The sequence below is a fragment of the Panthera uncia genome (genome assembly GCF_023721935.1).
Source record: "Panthera uncia isolate 11264 chromosome C1 unlocalized genomic scaffold, Puncia_PCG_1.0 HiC_scaffold_3, whole genome shotgun sequence".
Lineage (NCBI taxonomy): Eukaryota > Metazoa > Chordata > Mammalia > Carnivora > Felidae > Panthera > Panthera uncia.
In genome coordinates, this window is record NW_026057584.1 from 46,470,766 (window position 1) to 46,496,797 (window position 26,032).

The following is a 26,032-nucleotide window of genomic DNA, read 5'->3' on the forward strand; positions in this document are numbered from 1 at the left end:
TCTGCAAAGAAAGCTGACATTTGGCATTGTTTGTTAAATATCCATATATAATTTTACTCAAAATTACAAATCTTGTCACTGGGACCAATGAAAGCAAACCAAGGCATTCCCTTTCTGCTGCAAGGGAGAGAGAGATGACTTAAGTACTTATCACGTCCCAGATTGTAATAGGTGATTATGTGAGTTATTACATGTAACCCCCACAGTGTATTTAAGATATGTTGTATTATGCCCATCTGAAAGCTACAGAAACCCAGGTAGAGGTTGCAGTTTAGGTATCTGCCTACATTCTTAATTAGTAGATACTGCAGCTAGTATCCAAAACCAGAGATCCAAAAACCTGGGCTCTATGCCCTGCATTTTGCTTTCTGTTTTCCTGTCTTTTTTTTTTCCCAATACAATTCCCCTACTGTTATTTAAAAGAAAAAAAATGTTGTTATCTGCTGCGTAAAGCAGCCTACGGCTCAGATAGGTGTATTGACTCTTGCCCCAGAAGGGCTCATGTGAGTTTTCCAGCTATAGCCTCCATCCAGATGTCTGTCCAGTAGACTGTTTTTAACTTTTATTGACTTTCATCATCACTTTTTTTTTTCTCTGAGATTGCCAGGGTTATCACTGGTAAGAAAGACTCCCCGTGGGGAAACACGCCTCACTAGAAAGACAAACACACAGAGTACTACAATCCAAGTTGCAATTTGAGAAATGGGCCTCAACAATGTATGAGATTCGTTTTGAAGTGACCAAGTCAGACCTCAGGATGTTATGAATCTTTTCTTTTCCTCCAAAAGAAGAAGAAGAAAAAGAAGATCAACTTATTAGGTTCCTAGGGAACCATTCCATATGATTAACCTATTTTCCTTTTATTTTAACTTTTACTAAAAAACTATTAATTTTCTATAGTGATTTTTTTTCTCTTTATTAGGAAAAAGTCCTACTGTAGCGGACAGATTTTATACTTGACTTTTTGGGAAATCAACCCTTCTTTTGTTTCTTCAGCGTATTTTGCACTTACATGAAAATACATTGTCTTAAGATGCAGGGAGAGAGGGGGCAGTCAGGTTATGAAAATGTTTTACTATTGTCATTAAGGCCTGTTACTCCATGTCAAGCGTGACAGGGCATTTTTTTCTTTAACACATCCTGGTCCAGTTAAGGCTGAGATTCAGAAAAAGTGCTTGACACAACAATTTAGCAGGAAAGAAAGCTATTTTAAAAGTCTTTTGGGAACATGTTTGTGAAACAGGAAAAAACATACCATTGAGTTGATAATAGCACCCCCGTAAAGGTTAGACTCACTGAAATGGATTTGCCATCTTTTTTCACAGGGAACGCGTTATTCTTAAGCAGCAGTTCTCACTTAGGCAAAGCTTAATTCAGCAAGGAGTTTCTTCCTGTGCAACTGCTTTTGCACTGGAAAATCTATTTTTAAATTACAACCCAGACTTAGTCACACCGGTAAATAATTAAAAATAAGCTTTGTTGGGTATGTCCAAAATGACAGCACTTTACAGAGCGCATCACGGGACTGTGTTCCTAGCAAATATCCAAATGGCCTATCCAGATTTCCACTCATTAAGTCCCCAAAGAACCTCCATTTCCTCACAGGTCTGCACCTTTGCCTTCCTTCACTCATACAACCCTTGCTTGTTCTGTACCTATGCCCTGTTTTTCCAGTCCCTTGTCCCAAGAAACCCTATCTCTACCCTCTATCAACACACATTCTTACTCTGAATTCCTTAAACACTGATGTTTTGAAATGTGCTCTAATTCAGTTCACATACACATCTCTTCGAATACACTGTCTCTTCCCTTCCTATGGTGACAGTCCTTCTGGATGAAATTTCATCATTTACTATTCTATGATATGATTATGGGTGTGAACTTTCTTTCAAGGCCCTCCCTTACTCATTTTGAGAACCATCTCGACAAAGACCCAGGCACTTTGTTCTTCAAAATGTCTCATCTGTATTCAGATATTTTCCCACCAACCCTTTTCCTCTGCTGTATCCCCTATATCAGTGATTGGAACTTACTCAGATATTCGTGTTAGAATTCTGAAAATCTGTTTAAGTGTTTTACACTCCCTAAATTCTCATATTCTCACAGATTAAATATTTTTAATATATCTGACAATTAAATATTCCTCTACATCCCCATTATTATTATTCTTAATTCTAGCCTTTATGATTATTTTCTTGCCTCTTTAGAAGTCACTACAGTATTCCAATTTGTCTATGTCTGCCCTTGTTGCCCTCTTTGAATTAATCCTCCTGCTTTCTAAATTTTTTTAATGTTTATTTATTTTTGAGAGAGACAGAATGTGAGTGGGGGAGGGGCAGAGAGAGGGAGACACAGAATCTGAAGCAAGCTCCAGGCTCTGAGCTGTCAGCACAGAGCCCAATCCAGGGTTCGAACCCACGAACCAGGAGATCATGACCTGAGCTGAAGTCGGATGCCTAACCGACTGAGCTGCCCAGGTGCTCCATGCTTGCTAAAATGAAAATCTTATCACAGTGCTCTATTGCTTAAGACCCCTACTATCATTATTTATTTTTTGTAGTGGAGGTAGCAGATCTTTGGAATACATGTTATTCCTTCTCAGTTGGTACCCATGGTAGACATCACTGATGTATCAGTGCCTCTCACCAGGTTTAGCCTCAGACTTATCACTGCTTCTCAAGGTAGTCCTGCCTGCCACCGCAGCAAATCACAGCAGGCATCTCTAGCCTAAATTATCAGATAAAAACTCAAGAAAATACCATCTCTAATCTGTTTCCCTGTCTCCCTGGAAAGTCTCATCATTTATGTACCACTTTCAAGCACCTGGAGCTTCAAATTACTGATTTTTTTAAAACTCTACTGAAGTGTCATATTCTCTATGTCTCTCTCGCTTTCTCCACATGTGTGTGCATGCGTACACACACTCACACATAAGCCACTCCCATGTAAGATGTGCCATTCCATCTGTCCAATCAGACACTAAAAAATATTTATTGAATACCTATAACACCTTATTATCCATATTTGTACATGAGTTTCTTCTCTTGTATGGTTTTAACCATCTCTAAGAGCAAAAACTATAACATTTCTGGATCCCCAGCACTTAATATTGCCTTTGGAATATACTAGGTTCTAAATAAATCTTTGAATGAATAAGTAAATAAATGAATATATTAAAAACTATTAAGACGGAACTGTTTCATGGTTGTTAGAAATAGAGATCCTATAAAGGAACAGATTTCAGTATTATCAACACTGTTTCTTCACAAAAATAATGGATAATGTAATCAATTTTAAATGAAATGTGCATTTACCTGAGACACATCCAATGATTTTTCTCTTTCCTTCCTCTCTCTGTCTCCCTTCCCCTCCTTCCCACTTCCTTCCTTCCTCTCTTCCTTTCTTTTTTCCATCCTTCCTAAACTTCTCTTTTACCTACTCATAGAAGGGAAATAGTTGAGATATAAGCTTTTTAACTTGGGTTAATTTCTAAGAATGGACTAAAGTTCATTACTTTTTCTTCTCTTTCTTGCTAATATTCCTGTTTGTTGTTTCTTTGTTATTATTGGTTGTAATGACACAATTTAAATATGTCACAAGTGGAATAAAACTATCTGCCTTTTTGTATATAAGCTGTCAGATTTCCCTGACTGTAAGAAAGTAAGACTGCAGAAATGTAAAGAAAAGAAATTACTGACAGGAGAAAAGAGATAAACAATTATAAATACTATTTAAACCTAATGAATATTTTCTAAGTTTATCACTTAGCTTTTGCCTCAATTATGTATAATGGTTATTTTTTATAAACTAAATTTTTTTTCTCAAAGGAAATATATTTTTGTGTATGAGTTGAGAAGTACTTTCTGAAAGCAAATTTCAAGGAAAATGTACTCTTCCTTATAAATCAAAACAGTTCTTAACATATAAAATAGAGTTAATGCATGCTCTGTAAATCAGGCAGGTTTTTTGTTCAGTGTGTTTGATTTTACAGTGTGAACATTATCTCTTGACAAAGGAGTGAGAGACAGGAAATTAGATGTCCCGCTCAGCACAAATCTTCCCTTATATACACATGCATTTTGTGTGGCATTTAATTTTTTAAAGAACAGCTTTATTAACATACAAATCACATGGACAAATCACAAAAAGGACCCTTGTACTCATTAGCAATCAGTCCCCATCATCACTCTCCCTTAGCCCCATGCAACCACTAATCTCTGTCTCCATATATTTGCCTGTGCTTCATATAAATGGAATCATACAATATGTGTCTTTTGTGATTGGCTTCTTTAACTTAGTGTAATGATTACAAGGTTTCTCCGTGTTATAGCATGTATTACTACTCCCTTCTTTTTATTGCTAGGTAATATTCTATTGTGTGGATATACAACATTTTGTTTATCCATCAATTGATAGACATTTGAGTTATTTGCACTTTTTGACGATCAAAAATGATATTGCTATGAACATTCAATTTTGGGACATATGTTTTCATTTCTGTCAGATATATATATGAGTGGAATTTTTGGATAATATGGTAATTCTATGTTTAACATTTTAGAGAACTGTTAAACTGTTTTCCAACCTGGCTGCATCATTTTACACTCCCATCAGCAAAGCTACAATTTCTCCACATCTTTCCTTTACATGTAATTGTCTTTTTATTATAGCTATCTTAGTGGGTATGAAGTGGTATCATTGTGGTTTTGAATTGCACTTCTGTAAAACTAATGATGTTGAGTATTTTTTTTTTCGTATGTTTGTTGGTCATTGTATGTCTCTTTCTGTTTTTGTTTTTAAAGTTTATTTATTTTGAGAGAGAGAGAGAGAGAGAGAGAGAGAGCACATGAATGGGGGAAGGACAGAGAGAGAGGGAGAGAGAATCATAGCTGCCTCCACACTGCCAGCACAGCACCTGATACGGGGCTTGACCTCACAAACCGTGAGATCATGACCTGAGCTGAAATTAAGAGTCAAATGCTTAACCAACTGAGCGACCCAGGCACCCCCATTTGTATGTCTTATGTAGAAAAATATCTGTTCAGATCCTTTGCCCATTTTTTAGTTGGGTTATTCATCTTTTTATTATTGAAAATAAATTTTTTTTGTATATTTCAGATACAAATCCTTTATCAAATATGTGATTTTCAAATATTTTCTCCTATTTTGTGATTTGCTTCATTTTCTTGATGGTATCATTTGTATCACGAAAGTTTTTAATATTGATGTAGTCCCCATCTATTTTTTTGTTTCTTGTGCTTTTGGTATCATATGTATGGTATCAAATGTAAGAGTTGTATTTACTTTTTGAGCAAGCTATAAATATCTTGCCATAAGCACACACTAGTTGTGGATTATCCAAGAGTATGTACTGCTAAGTTATTTCAGATTTTTAAAAAAATCACTTCATGGATATATTTGGGGAGAAAAGTTTCCGAAGTCCTGTTGGCTGGGCTTGGTTTATGCTTTGGGAATGAATAACAATGTCCTGTTTTGTGAAAAGGAAAATAATCTATAGTTATTTAGATTACAGAATGGAGAAGAGTTTTAGGTCATCTTATTTTACAGTCAGGAAACTGAGGCCTAGGAAGCTCACTAACCTGGGAATATTCAGGCTTTGTAAGCTAAGCAAAATGCAAAATGGAACCTTCTTAGTAATCTTTCCACTGCACCAGCATTTCTGAAAATGTTAGTTAGAAATGTTTGGTTGAAAATATTTTGGAGACAAAATTCCAGATCAATTCTGTTTAGTCATAAAATGTAACTTACCGGTTACCTTGATGAGGAAGTTCACTATTGCAGCTGATTTCAGATATGGATAGATTCAAAGGCTCTAATAATGTCATAGGATTCCCCACTAATTTATAGCTTTCAGCTGATTGGTTCATTTTTTTAAAAAAAAGGTTTTTTCCATATGGTGGGAAGAATACATTAGGATAGCCTAATAATCATGCCCTACTTGCTTTGCAACCTCCAAGAAGAGAAAATCTTCCCTGATAACATTAAGAGAAAAGTCCCAGAGAGAATACTGATGATGTAGCTTGACTACATGTCTATGCCTAAACACACCAAAACCAGAGGATGATGCTAACCTGAACAGATTTCAGTGACTTCCTACCTCTGTGACCAGGAGGACAGACTCACTTGAACCAGAAGGAAGAGGTTCTCTACTGGAAAGAGGGGTTCATTTTATCAGGGGTAAAAGAGAGTTGTGCTGAATTAACAGATCATCAGAGTTCCTATGCTTCCCAAATGTTGAGATATGCTAGTAGGTATTGTATAAATTTGATTTTTTAAGAAAAATTGAAAGCCCCAAATGACAAAAATGCAACTCTGATGATGCGCTACTATGTTAACTTAAATTTCCAAGAGATTTCCACGTTTTCTGATTTTATTGCCTTTGGAAGAAAACATGTTTTCACATAGAATTTGACTCCTGACTTTGTGAAAGGAAAATAGGTATAAAACTCTTAGTCTAAAGAGCTGGAAAGATATGTTTTGTTTTTATGCTCTTTGAGCAAGCAATTCTTTCCATATTAGATCTCCTGGAGGGAGAGTGTTCCACCAAGTACAAAGCCTTTTTTTTTCAGTCGCCCTCCCACCTTTTACTAATTGGACTGAGATTTGGCCACTTGCCTCTTTCAAATAAAAAGAAGGTGACCAAAATCACCGGAAAATGGCTAATCATGCCCACAATGGGAAAATTATTCCCATGAGTATGTACTTCAGAGTGTAAAATGAAGTCCCAAATTTAATCACAATTTTATCTGTCTTTATGGCTATTCAACTATTCAACCTGGAATGTTCATTAGATAAGCAACTAAGCATAATCTCTCTCTCTCTCTCTCTCTCTCTCTCTATATATATATATATATTTTTTTTTTGGGGGGGGGGATTCCAATACAGTGTCAGTAGGGCTATTATAGTCAAATTAAACTCAAAGTTGGGAGATTTTATATCTTATTTTTAATTGCATTAGCATGTTATATTCTAAGTTGTGACTATTTAATTAGAGTGTATACAAACAATTTGTTAGACTTTTAGTTTATATAAGTTCAATATTAGGAAATATGGTGTTAACTAAATGAACATCATATTAGGAATATACTTGTTACCATTCACTTTATTTGTTATTTTCAAAACTGACTGAAATGACAATAAAACCAAACATATTATTTCTGAAAAAGATAAAAGAACTTGGGATGCATATGACCACCCTTTTAAATATTGGGTTAATTTTCAGTTATGATGCTATAGAAATTATAGCAAATAACTTAAAACATGTATAAACTTGGTTATGTTTTACAAATTTTATTGTGATATAATAATAATAGTTATGACAATATCTAACTTTACTGAGTTATAAAAAGTCTATGTACATTATCTCATTTTATTTTCACAACAGCCTTCTGGTTAAGGGTTTTTTTGCAAATGAAAAAATACTTATAGAAGTTTAACTTGAAAGTGTGACGATGAGTTGGGTTTTCAAATCAGCACTTGTAACCAGTACAACCACTGCCTCTACCTATCACAATTGTCCATTAGACTAATTATCAAATATCAGTTGGATGCTGTTTTTATTTCTTTTAATGTCTCCCTCAAAAAGGGAAAACTGTATCATTAGTCAGTAAGACAATATTTATCATATATATTTTCTTAGCACGTTGAATTTAATAGTTGTAGTAAAACCCAGAAGTCTCTTCAAAAATAAATGACTTTCTGGAGGTTTTTATTGACTTTTTAAAATTGGCTATTGGATGTGCTTTTATATACAGGGTCATTCATAAGACTTTGATGAATTAAGTGTAATAGTTTTTCTTACTATTTCATTGATTACCTTGTTGAATTTATGCATTGTTGAATCTTCCTTAACATGCCCTGTAATTTCTGGTGCTGTAAATTTTAAATTTAAAAGAAAATGTTTTTAATGTTTATTTATTTTTGAGAGAGAGAGAGAGAGAGACAGAGTGAGAGCAGGGGAGGGGCAGAGAGAAAGGGAGTCACAGAATCTGAAGCAGGCTCCAGGCTCTGAGCTGTCGGGGCTCGAACCCACAGACCGCAAGATCATGACCTAAGCTGAAGTTGGACACTTAACCAACTGAGCCACCCACGCGCCTCTTTAATTTTTTTTTTATGTAGATCATTTTCTGTTAAAGGCAAAAGAGATAAAAACCCAATGTATCCTAAATTCATAAATTGTTGGCTTCCAACCCAGGAACATTTAGTCTATTAAAATGTTGATGACAATAAGTGTAGCTTGACTTAGATGAACTAATCAGAACCCATTTCGAAAAGTGTGGCAAGGAGGCTTATGAAGTATGTTTGCTCTTCTAGTTTGATTCTCTGCAGTGGAGAAGAGAGAACTAGACTTGCCCCAAATGGCCTTTCTAAAGCAAGAAGCTCTAAAATGTTGCAGTATATGTAGAGGTGAAATCAAGATGTACTTTTTTTTTTTATTTTTGGCTTAGATCTTTTTCCCTGAATTCTCATATAACAAAAGAAAAAAAATTATGTAGCCAAATGGTCTACTTTCCACTGTCTCAGATTCAAACTCAAACTCTTTTGGGCAACTTAGTAGGAGGATACATAGAGAAAGCCTTCTTGAGCCAGAAAAGAAGTGTTAGGAATGACTTAGTTTCAAGGATATTTTGGATTTGGGTTAGTTTGAACAAAACCATTCCTCTATTCTAACCATGTTTGCCTTTTACATAAATTTGAAACCCTATCCAAGGCTCAAATTATTTTATCTTACTCTTTCATTTTACAAATGAGATATCTGGGAAGGTATGTAACTTGTTCAAGCTCATTGAATGACAACATATTGACTGAGCACTTCCGACTAACTTCCTGTCTTAAATGTTGGTGAAATTACCCCTCTTTAGAACCTTATGAATGAGTCCCGTGGACTGTGTTTAAAAGTAATGAACTAAACCACTAAAATCAGCATACGATTACTATTCTCCAACATCATAAATATTTTTATTGAGAAATCTTCACTTACTCCCATCTTCCTACACAACTAGGTGAGAGTAGGTGCTCACTAATTAGGGTAAGATGACTAATTGAATGTCTACAAGTATTTCTTAATTTAAAATTACCTTACCAAAATGGCAAGTATGAGTTGTAAAGCTATTTACTAATGTAAGTTTTTTAAAAAGTAAAATATCCCAACTTAACTAAGAAAAAGAATTAAAAGAAGGAAATTGTGTGAGGAAAAATATAAATGTGTTTGATACACAAAACAGAAATGAAATATGAAAATTGGGTGGTTAGGTAAAATAACTGAATAAGCAACACAGAAATGTATCCTGCACTTTTTAAACCTTAATTATCCCAATAATGGCTCAATTCTCTAAGTCAGTATAGTGCAGGGCAAAGGGCCTGATTTAGAGTTGGAGATTCTGAGTACTTAGCCTGGGGTCAACCCTAAGCATCTGTGTGTCTTTGGCCAACTCACTAAGATATGAATGCTCTCATTCATTCTGTTGAGATTAACACTGGCATGACTAATTAAAATTATAGAGTAATAAAGATAATAACAATAGCTAATTCTTATTGGGTGTTTATTATGAGATGAGTTCTTTACATGTATCAGGTAATTTAACACTTAAAACAATCTGACAAGATGAGTTATGATAAAAATTCTAGGCAACATTGATTAAGCCACTCTTTGTATACTACTTTTCCTGTCAGGAAATAGGTTTAGTGAGTTGAAGTGTTGTAAGAACTATGTTTGAAGTGTTTGAAGCTGTGTCTCTCTGACTCCAGCACACATCTTTTAAATAAGTATGCAATATAAAAAAGGGAGCTAAAGATAGATAAAGGGAGCTAAAGTACTCATTTTTCTAGTTAGGTAAACCAAGCAGAAAAGAATTGAAATACTTTTCTTAAAATCACATAACAATTTAGGAGCAGCTGGAAAGAAATATTCTATAGCTAATGTGATTGCCTTGCACTATGATAAATGTATTTTAAAGTTAGGAAGAATGACTGGCCAGTTGTGAAGCAGAAAGTTACCACTTACATTTGACAGGAAAATGTAAGTTTTGATCAGGTAAGGATTTATGGTTAATTTTCTATTATGGCTGTAACATATTGCCACAAATTTAGTAGCTTAAAACAAAATACATTTATTATCTCACAGCTCCATAGGTCAGGAGTCCTGTGGGCTTGGCTAGGTTCTCTATTTCAAGTCTTACAAGGCCAAAATCAAGGAATTCTCTTCTGGAAGTTCCGAGAGAGAATCTACCTCCTGATTCATTCAGGTTGTACAGCTGGGGTGCCCATTTCTTTGCAGGCCTGTAGGCCTCTTTCTAGTCCTTGTATGTGGGTCCCTGGCAAAGCCATCATCTCTCTGTCATATCTCTTCTGCTTCCTTTTTATCTGTTGCATCTCTCTGACTATTCAACCTTCCTCTTCTACTTTGAAGTGCTCAAATGATTAGTTTAGTGTAGCAGAGTAATTCATGGTAATCTAGGATAATCTTCCCAGTTTAAGGTCCATAACCTTAAAATGACAGATTCTGGGGATTAGGGCATGGGAATAGTTGGGGGGTCATTATTCTGTCTACCACAGGATTCTTTTATCTGTACCACTGGTTCTTGACTCTAGCTGTATACTGGAATCACCTTAGAAACTTGAAAAAAATGCTTATGCCTAGGCTCCAATCAAGATGAACTGAATCCAAATTTCTTGCAGTAGAATCCATACAGTGATATTTTTTTAGGTGTCAGAAAAGTATAATATGCTTTATAGGACTAATAACATTCTCTAACACCAGTTTCTTCAACTTAATTAAATTCATTTTGTAAGCAATCCATTCAAAATACACTTTCTTTTCCATTTTTTTAAGTTTATTTATTTATTTAGAAATGAGTGAGGGAGGGGCAGAGAGAAAGGAATAGAGACAGAATCCCAACCAGGTTCCATGCTATCAGTGCAGAGCCTGACGAGGGCTCAATCCCACAAACTGTAAGATCATGACCTGAGCCAAAATCAAGAGTTGGACAGTTAACCAACTGAGCTACCCAGGCACCCAAAACACACTTTCTATGTATTCTTTTTATGGCTAGGTTTGGGAATTATAGAGGTATGTATAATGCATGTCCTACTCTTACCGTGCACACAATCTAGTGGCACAAACAGACACACACACAAAAGAATTACAACATAACAGGATGCATTTTATTTATTTTTTAATGACTATGTATTTGAGAGAGAGTGTGAGTGGGGGAGGAGCAGAGAGAGGGAGAGAATCCCAAGTAGGCTCTGCACTGCCAGTGCAGACCCTAATGCAGGGCTTGATCCCACAAACTGTGAGACCTGAGCTGAAATCAAGAGTCAGATGCTTAACTGACTGAGCCACCCAGGCACCCCTAGTATAGATGTAAAAAAAATTTTTTAATGTTTATTTATTTTTGAGAGACAAAGACAGAATGTGAGTGGGTTAGGGGCAGAGAGAGAGGGAGACACAGAATCCAAAGCAGGCTCCAGGCTCCAAGCTGTCAGCACAGAGCCTGATGTGGGGCTTGAACTCACAAGCTGTGAGAATATGACCTGAGCCGAAGTGGGATGCTTAACTGACTAAGCAGCCCAGGCACCCCCCCACCAGTGTACATTTTAAAATAGATATTTAAGTAATTTGCTCTGGGAGTTCTGAGACATTTCTTGTGCCTTGGAACATGGCAGAATATTTCTGCTTAATTTATACTTGATAAGTTTTTTTGTTTTGTTTTGTTTGTTTGTTTGGTAAGCTCTACACCCAACATAGGGCTTGAACTCACAACTCCAAGATCAAGAGTTGCATGCTCCCCCAAATGAGCCAGCCAGTTACCCTCTTAGTAGTTATTTTTAAAATAATCTGGCAGGGGGGCACCTGGGTGGCTCAGTCAGTTAAGCGTCTGACTTCAGCTCACAGTCTGTGAGTTCAAGCTCTGCATTGGGCTCTGTGCTGACAGCTCAGAGCCTGGAGCCTGCTTCAGATTCTGTGTCTCCCTCTCTTTCTGTCCCTCCCCTGCCCATGCTCTGCCTCTGTCTCAAAAATAAATAAAAACATTAAAAAAAATAGTCTGGCAGGACCTAGAGACAGAGGAATGTAGATGTGTTCAGGTCTCAGCATGGTCTAATGAGAATGATGTATTAACATTGTGCTTCTCAAAATTTAATAGACCAATAATTTCCTTGAAGGCTTACACAAAATGCAGATTCCCAAGTTTTTCTCCAGAAGATACTGGGTCTATGGTGGGGCCTAGACATTCTGACATGTTCAAGAAGTTCCAGTAGTGATTCTGATGCAAATCATCCACGAACTCACAATTGGAGGAACAATGGTTCATGCTACATCAATGATTTGCTACCTGTTCATTCAATAGTTTAAAAAATTATGGAAGCTCCAAGTGAAATTATTTTTCTTTACAAACCATATAGTTTGACCTCCTTATATCACTAACAGATGTTTAGGAGAAAGAATCCTTCTGTTTTAATTTTCTTACTGCTTCATTTATTGAAAGTGTTAAGGACAGGCCAGGATAGGGGTAGGAAATTCAAACCTTATATTGTCATTTCTTTCTTAAATATTTGATTGTAAGTAAAGAAAGTAATTTGTAAAAATAATTCTAGCAGAAATTAGGTTTTGCCCAGAAATAAACAGTGAGGAGAAAATAAAAGGTAACCAGGATTCTTGTACTTTGACATTTTTCTTGAGTGGCACAATCTATTCTACATTGAATAAAATAACAGAAAGAAACTTCCATTTGCCATACAGGTATAGAATACTGGGGTTGAAGGAGAGTACTTATTCCCTATTTTGATTCAGAAATGTAACTTGTTGAATATGTCATATGGGAAAGACACGTACTAAATAGAAAATGCCTTACTTTGTTCACACAAAGGTTCAGGATGCTTCATGGCAAATGAGATATGTGTGGGAAATGCTTCTGTTAGCCTACTTTATAGTGACTGGATAAATAAGTGGAAAAAAAGAAAATGGCATAAGGCCCATAAAAATGCAAGATATGTTGGAAATGGAAGACTGGAAGTTAAAAGTTGTGGGTTTTTTTCTTAATCTTGAAGTGAACATATACTTTTAGTATCAGGGTTAGGCAACTCAACTAAAAATAAAAATCGTCATAAAGAAAATAAATTAATGAAATGTGCATATAGGAATATAAAAATTGAGAAAATAAAAAGTAGGTTTGCAAGGCACTACTATGCATTTAGAGGATTTAGGTTTTTGTGATAACTTAGTATTGATTAAGTCACACTGATTTATAAATTTTTTTATGTAGAATAAAACATGATTTCACACTGAAGTAAGCAAAAAAAGATTGGTTAAAAGTTTTGCACTTGGAAATGTAGATCCATGAAAAATGTCTTGTACAGATCAATGGTAATTTTAGGAAATGAAACCAGGATGATATTACATAAAGCCCTAAGTGACTAGAAACCTATATTTCAAAAGTTCTTTGAAGTTTTACAACATTCTTCATTTCTTAATGTTCTTTTCTCTGATGAAATAAATCATTTTTAGATTATGTTGGTGATTTTTTGGCAAGAGGAATGAAGATCTTTTTATTGCATGTGTACACTAAAGAAAATTATTTTGTTTCTAGTAGTAGAACCAAATCTTCCACTTTGTTTAATTTTGGGAAGTGAAAATGAAATAGTACTGATAAGATCCGTGAGGCTAGCAGTTAAAGAGAATGTCAGTTAACTACTAGCAGGATCATTATGATCACAAATCCACTTAAGAGTTCAAATTAGAGCTTTCTTAGTTTTAAATAAGTTCTTTTCCTACTACACAAACCTAAAGACACTTGGAAAAACCCACCAGCAGATTTAGTCATTTAACTGCACCCTTAATTACATACTTCATTTCTCCTTAGAATTGAATGGGAGCTACTACATCTCACAAGGCAACATGCAACTCAGTTGTCAGTAAATAATTTAACAAGATTTGAAAGAGATTTACAATGATTTGCTTAAAAGGTCTGGTCAGTTAATATCAAATGTATTTTAGCAAATGTAAATTTGGAGTAAGCTAAATATAGAAAAGAGAACCGCCCGCTGAATGAACATTGTAGAGGTAGCATGCAAAGAACCATTGAGCTAAACTGAAGAATACAATTAAACATACTTCCGATGACAATCATGCCATTACATCTACCAACATGAGACTCAGTCTAAACTGACCTTCAGCTGTATCTGTAGGGGTGCTACCTGCATGCCCAGTCATGATCCTTCCATTATGGATCTACAGAACTTTTGGTGAAAGTGATCTTTCTTTCATAACTGCTGCTCCCCACATGTGTCCGCTGGCAGGAAAATTTGATAGGTGTTTTGTCAGGTAGATGACTGAAATGAATTGGATCACCACACAAAATGGGCATTGTTAGACTTTATGGAGCGTACAGGAGTCCACCATGTGTTTGTAAAACTGCCACCCAACCTTGCTGCTTCATCCTTGATAAAACCAGAGGCCACAGACTGGCCGCTGGATTAGGAGTGCTACAAGTTTACACAGTGCAGAATACCCCCTGGTTACTAGTAGCACACGTTCCAGATCATTTAAGAATGGGGTGAAGAAGGAAACTATAAAAGTGGAATGATTTGCATTGGTAAATATTTCGTGAATTGAATAAAATCTTTAATTATCGGTGCCAGAATTATCTAGTGAACCCTAAAAGGAATTTCACTCAAATACTCTTTAGAACTCTGATTCTGAAGCCTATTAGATAAGCAACAAAAATAACTGCTCATGTTGTGTAAAAGTTTTTTCACATATATTGGGTTTGGCAAAATTCCAAATGTGTTTTTGAAGCTCTTTCCCCTTCCATTTTCCAGCTTATGTGCATTTTATAGTTCATTTAATCCTAACTCATGTATAAGTAATGAAAGCATTATTTCATAAAAATCTGGATTTACAAATAGAATAATATTTCTTTACATTCTTATTTGTATATTTCTGTTTTATATATATTTACTACAGAGAAATGTAGGCTACCAATGTTTTAAATTTGGCTTAACCTTTATAAAGACTTACAAAGCAGTAAATTACTGTTTATTCAGTATCTCAACAACCACAAAACTTGACAGATAAATAGTTTTGGGAACATTCTTTCATAAGAAAGTAAAAATGCTGATAGAGCAACATTTTTTTTTCTGATTTTCATTGTCAGTATGGATTCCAACACTATCTAAAGCCTTCTAATAGAAGAAATAGCAGTTAATTAATAGTTATGATTAGTTTCCTTGATTGCAAGTTTAAAATCCTAAAGTAGTTTATTGGCTTATTTTTTTCATTCATTTACAGGAAATATAAATTAACCAAAGATACACGGATCAATCAGATATGGTTTCTGGCTTTGAAAAAAAACATATGAGCAAGGGAAATGGATATATGTAACTAAGACTAATAACACATTCCACGAAGTTATTAGATAAAGAAAGTTATTCAAAGGAAAATTAAACTGTGGTTTAATTTAAAAGTTTAGTATCTTAACCATCCTAGATGAATGGAAATTAACATAAGTTTCTCCATATAATGGAAAACAGCAAATATTTGTGACAAAACTCAAATATATTGTAAGCAAAAGAGATTTAAAAAAATTAGAATAGCTTAATACAAATATCATTATAATAGAGGTATTTTCTTTGAAAATTTATATTTCTCATGGAAATTATGCAGACTCATTAAAATAATATTAAATTACTACATCGATCAATATTTCAGGTCATGACCCCTGGATTTAAGAAATTCTTCAAGACAACATCAAATATGATCCGGGGGAAAATGTGATTTGAGTCTGGAGACAATTGTGTATGTAAGTATTGGAAAATTAGATTTTCTCATGGTAAAATGTAATAAAAACTAAAATATCAACTCATTAATTACTATATTGACAAAACTTTTATTCATTTTTTTCCTTGTTACAACATTTTTTTAAAATATCTAAAATTAATATAATGCCTCCTCATTTTTTAGTTATTTTTTTAAGAAGATCAACTAATAATAAAAACCCAGTATATCTGATAGAAGAGAAACGTTATTTGGAAGATTACTACAATTAAAAAGAAAAGCTGTCTACGTGAGTCATTGGTAAGGGCAAGCAATGACATAGATTCAAGTTGCTAGAAATTGGTGTGCTTTTGTTGCATGTGATTATAAAAATAATAATTTAATATGTGGAAAAACTTTTTATAATTCCTACTCTACCATTGGACCTATAATAAAAATCATGACAAGGTTCTTAACAAAATTAAGTATTAGTTCATAGCTTTCTGGCAAATATCTATTGATTGGATTTTTTAAATCTCTGTTGATAAATACTTCAGATACATTCACTTAAATAAACATTGTATTATGACTATATCATGATAATTTTTATCTCATAAAAGCACTGTCAAAGTAGGTTGCTCATGGACCTTACAGTGAGTAAGCAATCCCAGCAATGTTTGTCTTTAAGAATTAAGATGTTAGGGGGTGTTGTTTTAGAGGCCATTTTCATTAGCTCAGGATTGTATCTACCATTAGAAAAATTTCACAGAAATACTTTATGTAGTATTGTCCATTTCCTGTAACCTTATTTTAATATAGATAATTTAGGGAATATTTTAGTTCCCAATTGAAGGAAAAATAATTTCTATTAAATTATAAGGCCATTTTTGTGACGTATGGTTGTTGATTCTCAAGAAATTGGCCTGAGGAAAGTTTTTCCCCTTAAATTATTGAAGAGTCAGAAAATTAAAAATGAGGTTAATATATATAGGAGATAAAAGTGAGCTTTATGGTAAAATATTCTATCAAAATTTGTGCCTTTATGCTCTTGTGAAATTCTTTGTCTTGATACTTTAATTATTTTATTCCAATTTTGGTAAAAGCAAAGAAAGTAAGATGCTTTCTAATTACTTAAATTACTTATTATATGGTTTTAAAAAATTACCACTGAGTACCATATAAATTTATTTTATAAATATTGATTAATTATATTTCTTTCATTTTTATTTGCAGTTTGATTTATATTGTACAGCATATTTAATTTTGGCTTCAATGATGGAGAAAAAATGTATCCTGTATTTTCTGTTTATCTTGCCTTTTTTTATGGTAAGGATAAATACCTCTAATATATCTCTCTATTTATGATTATTTATTTTGACTTCCAATAAACCTATAATTAATAAACATTAATAACAACAAAATGACATATAGTTATTTGATGCATAAATTAAGTACATTTTTAATCAACAGAGCAATACTTTATTTTCTTTCAGTGTATCCTTTTAGGCTTTAATTCGCTAGGAGGCACTATAGGATGGTTGGGCAGTGAGGTGGGAGTGGGATGTTAAAGTGAGGAAGGTCCATAATAAAAATGTAAAAGATACCAGAGGAAGGTAATTGTCAGAGTTTGAAAGAAAAATGAAATGGCTCTATACTACATATACATTAAATAAAATACTTTCAACCAGACCTGTTGAGTATGTGTTAGATCTGTTTAAAAGTAGATTCCAACCTGTTGGTTTTTCTCCCATTCTGCCAACTGATTGATTTACATTAACTGAAACCATGCACTGTTTTATGTTTTAATTTTTTAATGTTTTATTTTTGAGTGAGAGAGAGAGAGAGAGAGCGAGCATGAGTGGGGGAGGGGCAGAGTGAGAGGGGGACACAGAATAGGAAGCAGGCTCTAGGCTCTGAGCCCAACATGGGGCTCAAACCCACCAACAGTGAGATCATGACCTGAGCTGAGGTCAGATGCTTAACCGACTGAGTCACCCAGGCACCCCAACCATGCACTGTTTTCAATCAATTTCCTTATCCATTCATTCAAATGAGTATGAAGTGCCTGTTTTCTGATGGGCTTTGATGCTAAATTTGGGGCAGTTGTATATGTGAGTGTGAGCACTCATGTGTGCCCTTGCATGCGGCTGCGGGGAAGGTGAGACTGGAGGTGGAGGGTAGACTAAGGATGACTACAAACCTATTGCCCTACCGGAGGGGCCATATTCCTTACACACACAATTGGATGTTTATTTACAGAAATATTTTGTTCACATTTTTCTCTCTCCCACATTAAAACAGGGACTGTACTCTTATCTCACTATATATATTAGAAACCGACAGATGTAATCTCATCTGATTCTGTGCCAGCACATAAATTTCCTGTGGTGTTTTCAAGCAAACCCCAAAAGAGGATTTAAACAAAGAAACTCAAGAAAAATATAGAAAACTTAAATGGGGGGGGGGGAAACAAGCCTACATTCCTATCAGCATTTGTATTTGAAAACATTCTCCAGTCTAGGAGCAGTCCAAATCCTACACTTCTTAGATGTTATCTTAGGTAAATAGCCTAGAATTCAAGAAGCAGGACTCCTGTTTCCTCAGCTCCCTCCCTGCACTGAGCGTGCCAATGAACTGCACAGGCCAACTCTGGTTGCCTGCAGGTAATTCTGTATCAGATTACCAATCTGATTACTGTAATTTAAGGAATTGTGACCATTTTTCTTGAATTCATTCAGATAGTGCAAAGCTGTGTTTTTAAGAATAAAAATGATATTGATTTTATGCAATTCTATAAACTTCCTGAGAACAGGAGAAAAATACTAATTTTCTTAATGCTGTAAATTTACATTTATTGCTTGTGCAGCACAAATGCTGCACAAATCTTTATTAGGAAATTAAAACTAATCAAAGAACGAGAGAATAAATGTTAAATGGTGCTCAGGTGATAGTGAGGCTTGAGTGGTACCACACACTGAGGGAATATAACTACTTAGACTTTGGTAAATATGAATTCGGGCTAGAGAACAGAGAATCAAGTGTAAGGGAACAAAATAAGAGTAGAAAATTAATGCTTATGAATGATAATTAAAGGAAATAATGCAAAAGTGAAGAAGAAGTAAGGTTGAGGGAGGTTATACAGGCTTCATATTGCAAAACAGTAACAAAAAGTCATGCAGATATTAAAATGGAAGTGAAGCTTAAAATAGTACTACTAAATTGGAAGATCTTAAATATATATCTTGTCCAAAACGTTTATTGATGTACATACAGTAAAAATTCTATTTACCAATGACATAAATGAACTTCTCAATATTTTGATGATCAAAATCTGATAATAAAAATGGCCAACAGTTTTGAATATTTACCATGTGTCAAATACTTCCCGTTAATTTTTTTTAAGTTTATTTTGAGAAAGAGAGAATGCATGTGTCAGAGCAGAGGAAGGGCAGAGAAAGAGAGGGAGAGAATCCCAAGCAGGCTCCATGTTGTCCGTACAGAGCCCGTAGAGGGGCTCAAACTCATGAACCCATGAGATCTTGACCTCAGTCCAAATTGAGAGTCAGTGTTTAACTGACTGAGCCACCCAGGCGCCCCATTCCCCTCTGTTATCTTGATACTATTTTATCCCATTAAAATTTTTTTTATTCCATTTTACAATAAGAAAGCAGAGCCTTAGGGACTTAAATATCTTGCCCATATTCACAGAGCACGTGAAAAAGTAGAGGTGGATTTTCAATACAACTCTGTCTGTATTCCAGAGCTCACATCCTAGAGCCAGATCCTATAGGCTTCTGAGAACCGACTATAGCCTGTTTCCCAGAGCTGCCATTTACAGCTACTTGAGGTCACTTGAAATTAAACATGGTGGGGACATTTAAACCATGAAAATTAGCAAACAGTTCAAATCAGGGATTTTCCTCCCAGAACCAGTTAACCATGTAGCATATCACTGCAGCTACTCTTCTTCCACTGTGACAGACTGCCTCTGACAGACATTCTCACAATTCTTATTTTTTTTAAATCCCTTAGATTCTTGACATAGCAGAATCAGAAGAGAACATTGATGACTTAACTGAGATCGGTGTCTATACTAGAAATAAAATCATGACAGCTCAGTATGAATGTTACCAAAAAATTATGCAAGACCCTATTCAACAAACAGAAGGTAAACATGACTATTTAATTTTAAATGCCTTTGATACCCTTTTAAAAGAAAACTACTCCATTATATCATTTATGGGTTTGTTAGGTCCATTGTTAAAAATGGGTTAGCTTTCCTGTTACATATGCATTCTAACTTATGAAGAAATTTATGACATAATTTATCTTGCTCCTTTTTAAAAAATTCTAATTCAAACTATGTGCAACAGGAATATTTTTAGTAATGTTTTTTATGGTACAAAGATATTTAAAATATCAAATGTGTGTCTTTAATTAAATCAGTGACTTGATCTTCAGCTTACGTAATTTGTATTTCTCTTTCACAAGCTGCCTGATAGGAGCTTGCATAATAATTTTTTTGCATAATGCGTGCTTTGTATAATACATTTGGTCTAAGTGCTTCTGTTTCTATTAAGATATTCTTTAGATATTTTTATAACATTATTGAAGTCCTGCTAAGTGCCAGATATTTGCCTGGATTCTGAAGATACAAAGATGAGTAGCACAATTAGAGTTGCTAGATTTAGCAAAAACAAAATAAAAAATCAAGACCAAAAGCAGGCCATGTATTTTTATCTGGCACAGGTATATCTTCAAAATGTAAAACGTGAAACTCACAATGAAACATATCAAAATGTAAAGACTTTAGATATTTCTTTTTTTTATTTTTTTAATGTTTATATTTACTTTTGAGACAGAGGGAGACAGAGCATGAGCGGGGGAGGGGCAAAGAGAGAGGGAGGCAGAATCTAAAGCAGGCTCCAGGCTCTCAGCTGTCAGCACAGACCCTGATTCGGGGCTAGAACTCGTCAACCGTGAGATCATGACCTGAGCTGAAGTCAGACGCACTGACTGAGCCATCCAGGCACCCCTAGACTTTAGATATTTCTAAATTATCAGTGGATACAAAGATCTTTACATTTTTGGAAAAATATTTGATGGTATAATATATAATGTTTCTTATATAAATGAAATATTGACAGTAGGTTATTATTAGTATTTGTAACTGACAAAATGAACTTGCTTGTGAGAAAGAGAAAAAAGTGATTTTCCCACATTGGTCAACTTTTAGAACTTTTAGAATTGTAATGAACAATTCTTAATGAAAAATCTAATGGAACAATATAATTTGATAATCTTTGGAGAAGTATTTAGATAGATCTATCCAAACTTTTTTAAATGAGATATTTATTCAGTTAAAAATATCTTGGATATATACCAGACACTGACAAACTATCTGATATTATGTCACTAGGAGTTAAATTATCCAGTACACAAACTGCATACAAATTCTGTTAACTTATCTGACTTATCACTTTATTCCATTAAACTCCAAGTTTCAAGTTTCAAATTATTGAATTAACCCCTTCCAAATCGTGTAGATATATGTAAAAGTAGTCTTCAAATCTCATTGTTGAACAACAGGAATATCTTTATGAGTGTTTCATAATAAAATAATTTTGTGATACAATAATTTTAGAATCACCATGTAATAAATCCTCCTCTTGGAGCTTCATAATGCACTTTGTAATTTTAAATACTCTAGCAAGTCTTGCAAGAAAGAACTGTCTTCATTTCAACTTTATGCTTCCCAAATCTTTTGACCACAGAAACTCTTTTAATGGAATACCTACTCCTGTCTCACTCAAATGCCATACAACACATGTGAAAAATTCTGCCCCATGTAATCTATCATACTGCCAGTGTTATCATTAATTAGATGGGATCTTTTGGACAGGTGATAGGATCTGTTTGAGATGCTTTCTATCAGGGAATTCTTCTCTGTTAGGCCACAAAATGCATTTTATTTAGTAATATATGAATGTAGACTATTTAAATAAGTGAAAACCACAGGAGAAAAAAACAGAGATGAAATGAGTTATTTTTTAATAGAATTTAATAGAATTACTTACTTAATAATTTAATAGAATTACTTACACTTTCAGGCCAGTAGAATTTTTTTCTACCTCGATGAAGATTAGATTGAGTCTGAGATTGTGGCACAAATCCGTTAAAAAATAATAAACATCTCATGAAACATTTGGGCTTCTATCTATGAGTACTTGCCCGACTAGGTGAAAAATTATTTTCTTTAATTATAGACTGTTATAACATTGGACTATTGGTCATTTTATTTCTCCATCCCTTTTTAAAAAAAACTTATATTTGTTCACATAAGAGGATCTTTCTCTTCAGTTTACTAAAAGGAAAATATGAGAATGTTTACATTCTACTCCATTTGAAATGGAAAGGAAGGGAAGTAAGAGCTACAATTTGGTAGAGGGGCCTGAATATCTGTTAGGGTCAATACTGTGAAATAGGAAGTGTTAGAGTGTTCATTTGTTTATCTCAGAAAATACTAAAACCTTGCCCTAAGAACACACATTTTCCAATTTCTAATACTTTTAAAAAGTTTTAAGTATAGGGACACTAAGTAACTACCACCCTTATGGTTAAGGACAGCCATCAAAGACCACTTGATTTATTGAGTGAATAGCCACCTTTGAGAACTGGAATTAAATCTAAACTTTTCAGTACACTTTTATGGATATTTCTAAATTTAATTTGGCAATAAACCCAATAATGACTTGATGAAAAACTTACCAGCTATGGATTTTATATGGTCTTCATTTGCAGTTGGTAGTATGTATTTCATGTCAGTATTAGCCCACCAGTAAGACTTATGTCTTCATGTATAACTAAAGGGATTATTAATCACTGATTTTTATTCTTCTCTTAAGGCATTTACTGTAACAGAACCTGGGATGGGTGGTTATGCTGGAATGATGTTGCCGCAGGAACCGAATCAATGCAGCACTGCCCTGATTACTTTCAAGACTTTGATCCGTCAGGTAGAAACAGAGATTTATATACAGATCCACTTGACATTAAATAAACTCTAAATTAATCGCATTAATGTTTTCTTCTTTTCTTTTTAATTAAAGAAAAAGTTACAAAGATCTGTGACCAAGATGGAAACTGGTTTAGACATCCTGAGAGCAACAGGACATGGACAAATTATACCCAGTGTAATCTTAACACACACGAGAAAGTGAAGGTATGGAATAATTATGAACTGAAATGTTATTTACATGATCTACTTACAAAGTTAGTTACTGATAGGGTATTGGAGAAAATTTAGCTAGTGTTCCATTGTGTTGTAAAGCCTTTTTATAAACAATGGAGAAAAATCTTTGTGGAAATAATTATTCATTCTGTCATTACACAAAGGAAGCAATCCTCCTAGGTAATAGTGTATTTACAAGTCAATGTGTTGGTATTGGAGTTTCAAATTTCCCAAAGAAAACATATTTTAAAAGGGAAAGAAAAGGGAACATATTCATTGGTATTGGAATTTCTAGAACTAAGTTCAGGAATTGTGCTCAAGTAAACAAAGTAAGTCCAAAAGGGTGTACACAGCTCTATCTGTCCCTCAACAGAAGGCTGTCCTTCTGACTGGCTGCTAGGTTACTCACATTCCCACTTTTAACACAATACATTAAAGTCAAGGTTAGTCACAGTTTGTCACAACAATTAAGCTTTGATAGAAAGTGCCTGAATACATTTGCACAGGTGTGAATATACAGGCAGTTTGTCAGTGATTGGAACGGAGTCCTGATTTCTTGTTCCTATTCTTTACCAGCCATATGACCTCAGGCAAGCTTATAACCTCTCTCTGCCTCAGTTTCCTTGTATATAAAATGAAGATAACAATAAACCTAGCCTCAAGGTTTTCATAAGGATTGACTTAATACAAGGAAAATTCTTAGAAAACTCATGGGTATATAGTAAGCATTTGATAAATGTCAACTATCACTATACTTATAAATCATGTGTTCTTTGCTTATTCAGAGAAGATTTTAAAGAGAAGTATAAAAATATACAATAAAATGGTAAGTTACAAATAGAATACAGAAAAATAAAAAAACAAAGAGGAAGAGTGAAACCATGTGAAAAAACATATTTGTATAGATTAGAGGCTCCTATAATTGCTATATTGAGATTAGTCTTGGGGCTTCAAATTTGTTAAAGGAAAAAGAAAAACCCAGTAGGAAAGAAAGCCTTATCTAAAATAAACAAAAATAATTAATAGCATTTAACATTCACAAAGTGATAGAGTAAAAACTGTCAATGTCCTTCAAAACATAAAATGCTACTTTCAAGTATTACAAAACCTAGATCAATAAAATTATTCCTTCCTAGGTTTAATATATGATTTCTAATTTTCTACATTAAGAGGACATACAATTTATAAACGTTGATGTCACTTGATAAATTTGCACAGATACTCTTTTTTCCAGATGTATTTAAGTATCTATTGGTTTGTAAGCTAAATGGCAATGCGAGCAGAACACATATTTTTAGAAATATAACTTGTTCTATTGATTTGAGCTTATACACATGTGGGATTATAGTATTGATAGGAATCTTAATTGTTTTTTTATTCATACCAATTGTAGACTGCACTGAATTTGTTTTACCTGACTATAATTGGACATGGATTATCTATTGCATCACTGCTTATCTCACTTGGCATATTCTTTTATTTCAAGTAAGTACATGTAAAATATTTTTTAATTTATCAATTGTCTTTGGTGAATGCAGTGCCTTGTGCATGTTTATGTCATGTGCTGATAAAATATAGGAATAGATGATTTATAATGTTTAAAATAAATTGAACATTTAGAATAATCTGAAATATATTGATCTTACCTTGACTTTATAAAATGTATAGAGCAGAGATTGATGAAATATCTGAAGCCTAAGTATGAAGTCATGTGGAAAGAAGAGAGCCAAAATCAATATGTAAATGTATCTGTATTTGTTTTGGAAATTATCAAATATTATAGAGCTTATTAACTGAATTTTCAACTTCTAGGTCAATGTTAGTGTCAGTATATGTGCTACATTACAGAAACCAATGGGAATGTGGCAATGGGAATAATACATATTATCTAATAATAATAATAATAACCTAAATATATTATGGTTCGGTTATATAGGTTTATTATATAGGTTCGGTTATATAGGTTTATTATATAGGTAGATTGCAGTTTGAATTTTACTTGAAATTTACTTCTTTTTGGGGGAAGGAGAGTCAACTCCAATTTCTTGATTTAGACAATCAACAAATGATTTTTTTAATTGATAGGAAAGTAAATATCAAAATTTGCATGCAGTATTTTATGCGTTAAAATGGTTTTTATAACTTGATCACCACCAGTTAATTATAGAATGCAGTATGGAGAGTGAGTAGCTGTATTTCATGGTGGCTTTATCACCATTGTCATTATCTTCCTCTTTCTCCTCCAACAATTGTCTTGGAGCATTAGCAGCTTCAAAATCAGCTAGAGTAGTAGCATACCACAATAATCCAAATCTGGAAATTATCAAGCCCCTGGATGTAACAGAGCACCAGCTTTTGGCCCACAGTCCATCGAATATTCAGAGTGCATCGAAGAATATACAAACCAACCAACCATTGTCTCTCATGGGTTCAAAATCACAGGATGTAGAGATTGCATCAGAACTGTACTGGTATTTTTGGAAACCTGCGCCTTTTTTTTTTTTTAATTTTTTTTTTTTTTAGTGTTTTTTTATTTTTTGAGACAGAGAGAGACAGAGCATGAGCAGGGGAGGGGCAGCGAGAGAGCAAGACACAGAATCCGAAGCAGGCCCCAGGCTCTGAGCTGTCAGCACAGAGCCCGACGCGGGGCTCGAACTCACAAACCATGAGATCATGACCTGAGCCAAAGTCAGAGGCTTAACCAACTGAGCCACCCAGGAGCCCCAACCTGCGCCTTTTTAAAAATCTTCAAGATTAGTTACTTTGAGGTATCCACATGGAAACTTTTTAATGGCACTTTTAATTTATAACATCATCTAGGCACGATTAGAAACTGACTTTAAGGGGCGCCTGGGTGGCGCAGTCGGTTAAGCGTCCGACTTCAGCCAGGTCACGATCTCGCGGTCTGTGAGTTCGAGCCCCGCGTCAGGCTCTGGGCTGATGGCTCGGAGCCTGGAGCCTGTTTCCGATTCTGTGTCTCCCTCTCTCTCTGCCCCTCCCCCGTTCATGCTCTGTCTCTCTCTGTC

General features: G+C 34.4%; 1 protein-coding gene across 3 annotated transcripts in view; it reads left to right on the forward strand.

Annotated features, from left to right (window-relative positions):
* CALCRL (calcitonin receptor like receptor) overlaps nucleotides 1-26,032 on the forward strand; it is a 103,675-nt gene that overhangs the window by 41,904 nt on the left and 35,739 nt on the right. For all 3 annotated transcript variants that reach the window (XM_049615367.1, XM_049615366.1, XM_049615365.1), the window contains 7 exons: nucleotides 15,731-15,821; nucleotides 15,983-16,096; nucleotides 17,009-17,101; nucleotides 19,808-19,943; nucleotides 22,681-22,791; nucleotides 22,885-22,997; nucleotides 24,400-24,491. In XM_049615367.1, the coding sequence (XP_049471324.1) occupies nucleotides 17,048-17,101; nucleotides 19,808-19,943; nucleotides 22,681-22,791; nucleotides 22,885-22,997; nucleotides 24,400-24,491 (506 nt within the window). In that variant the 5' untranslated portion in view covers nucleotides 15,731-15,821; nucleotides 15,983-16,096; nucleotides 17,009-17,047. The remainder of the gene's footprint in view (nucleotides 1-15,730; nucleotides 15,822-15,982; nucleotides 16,097-17,008; nucleotides 17,102-19,807; nucleotides 19,944-22,680; nucleotides 22,792-22,884; nucleotides 22,998-24,399; nucleotides 24,492-26,032) is intronic.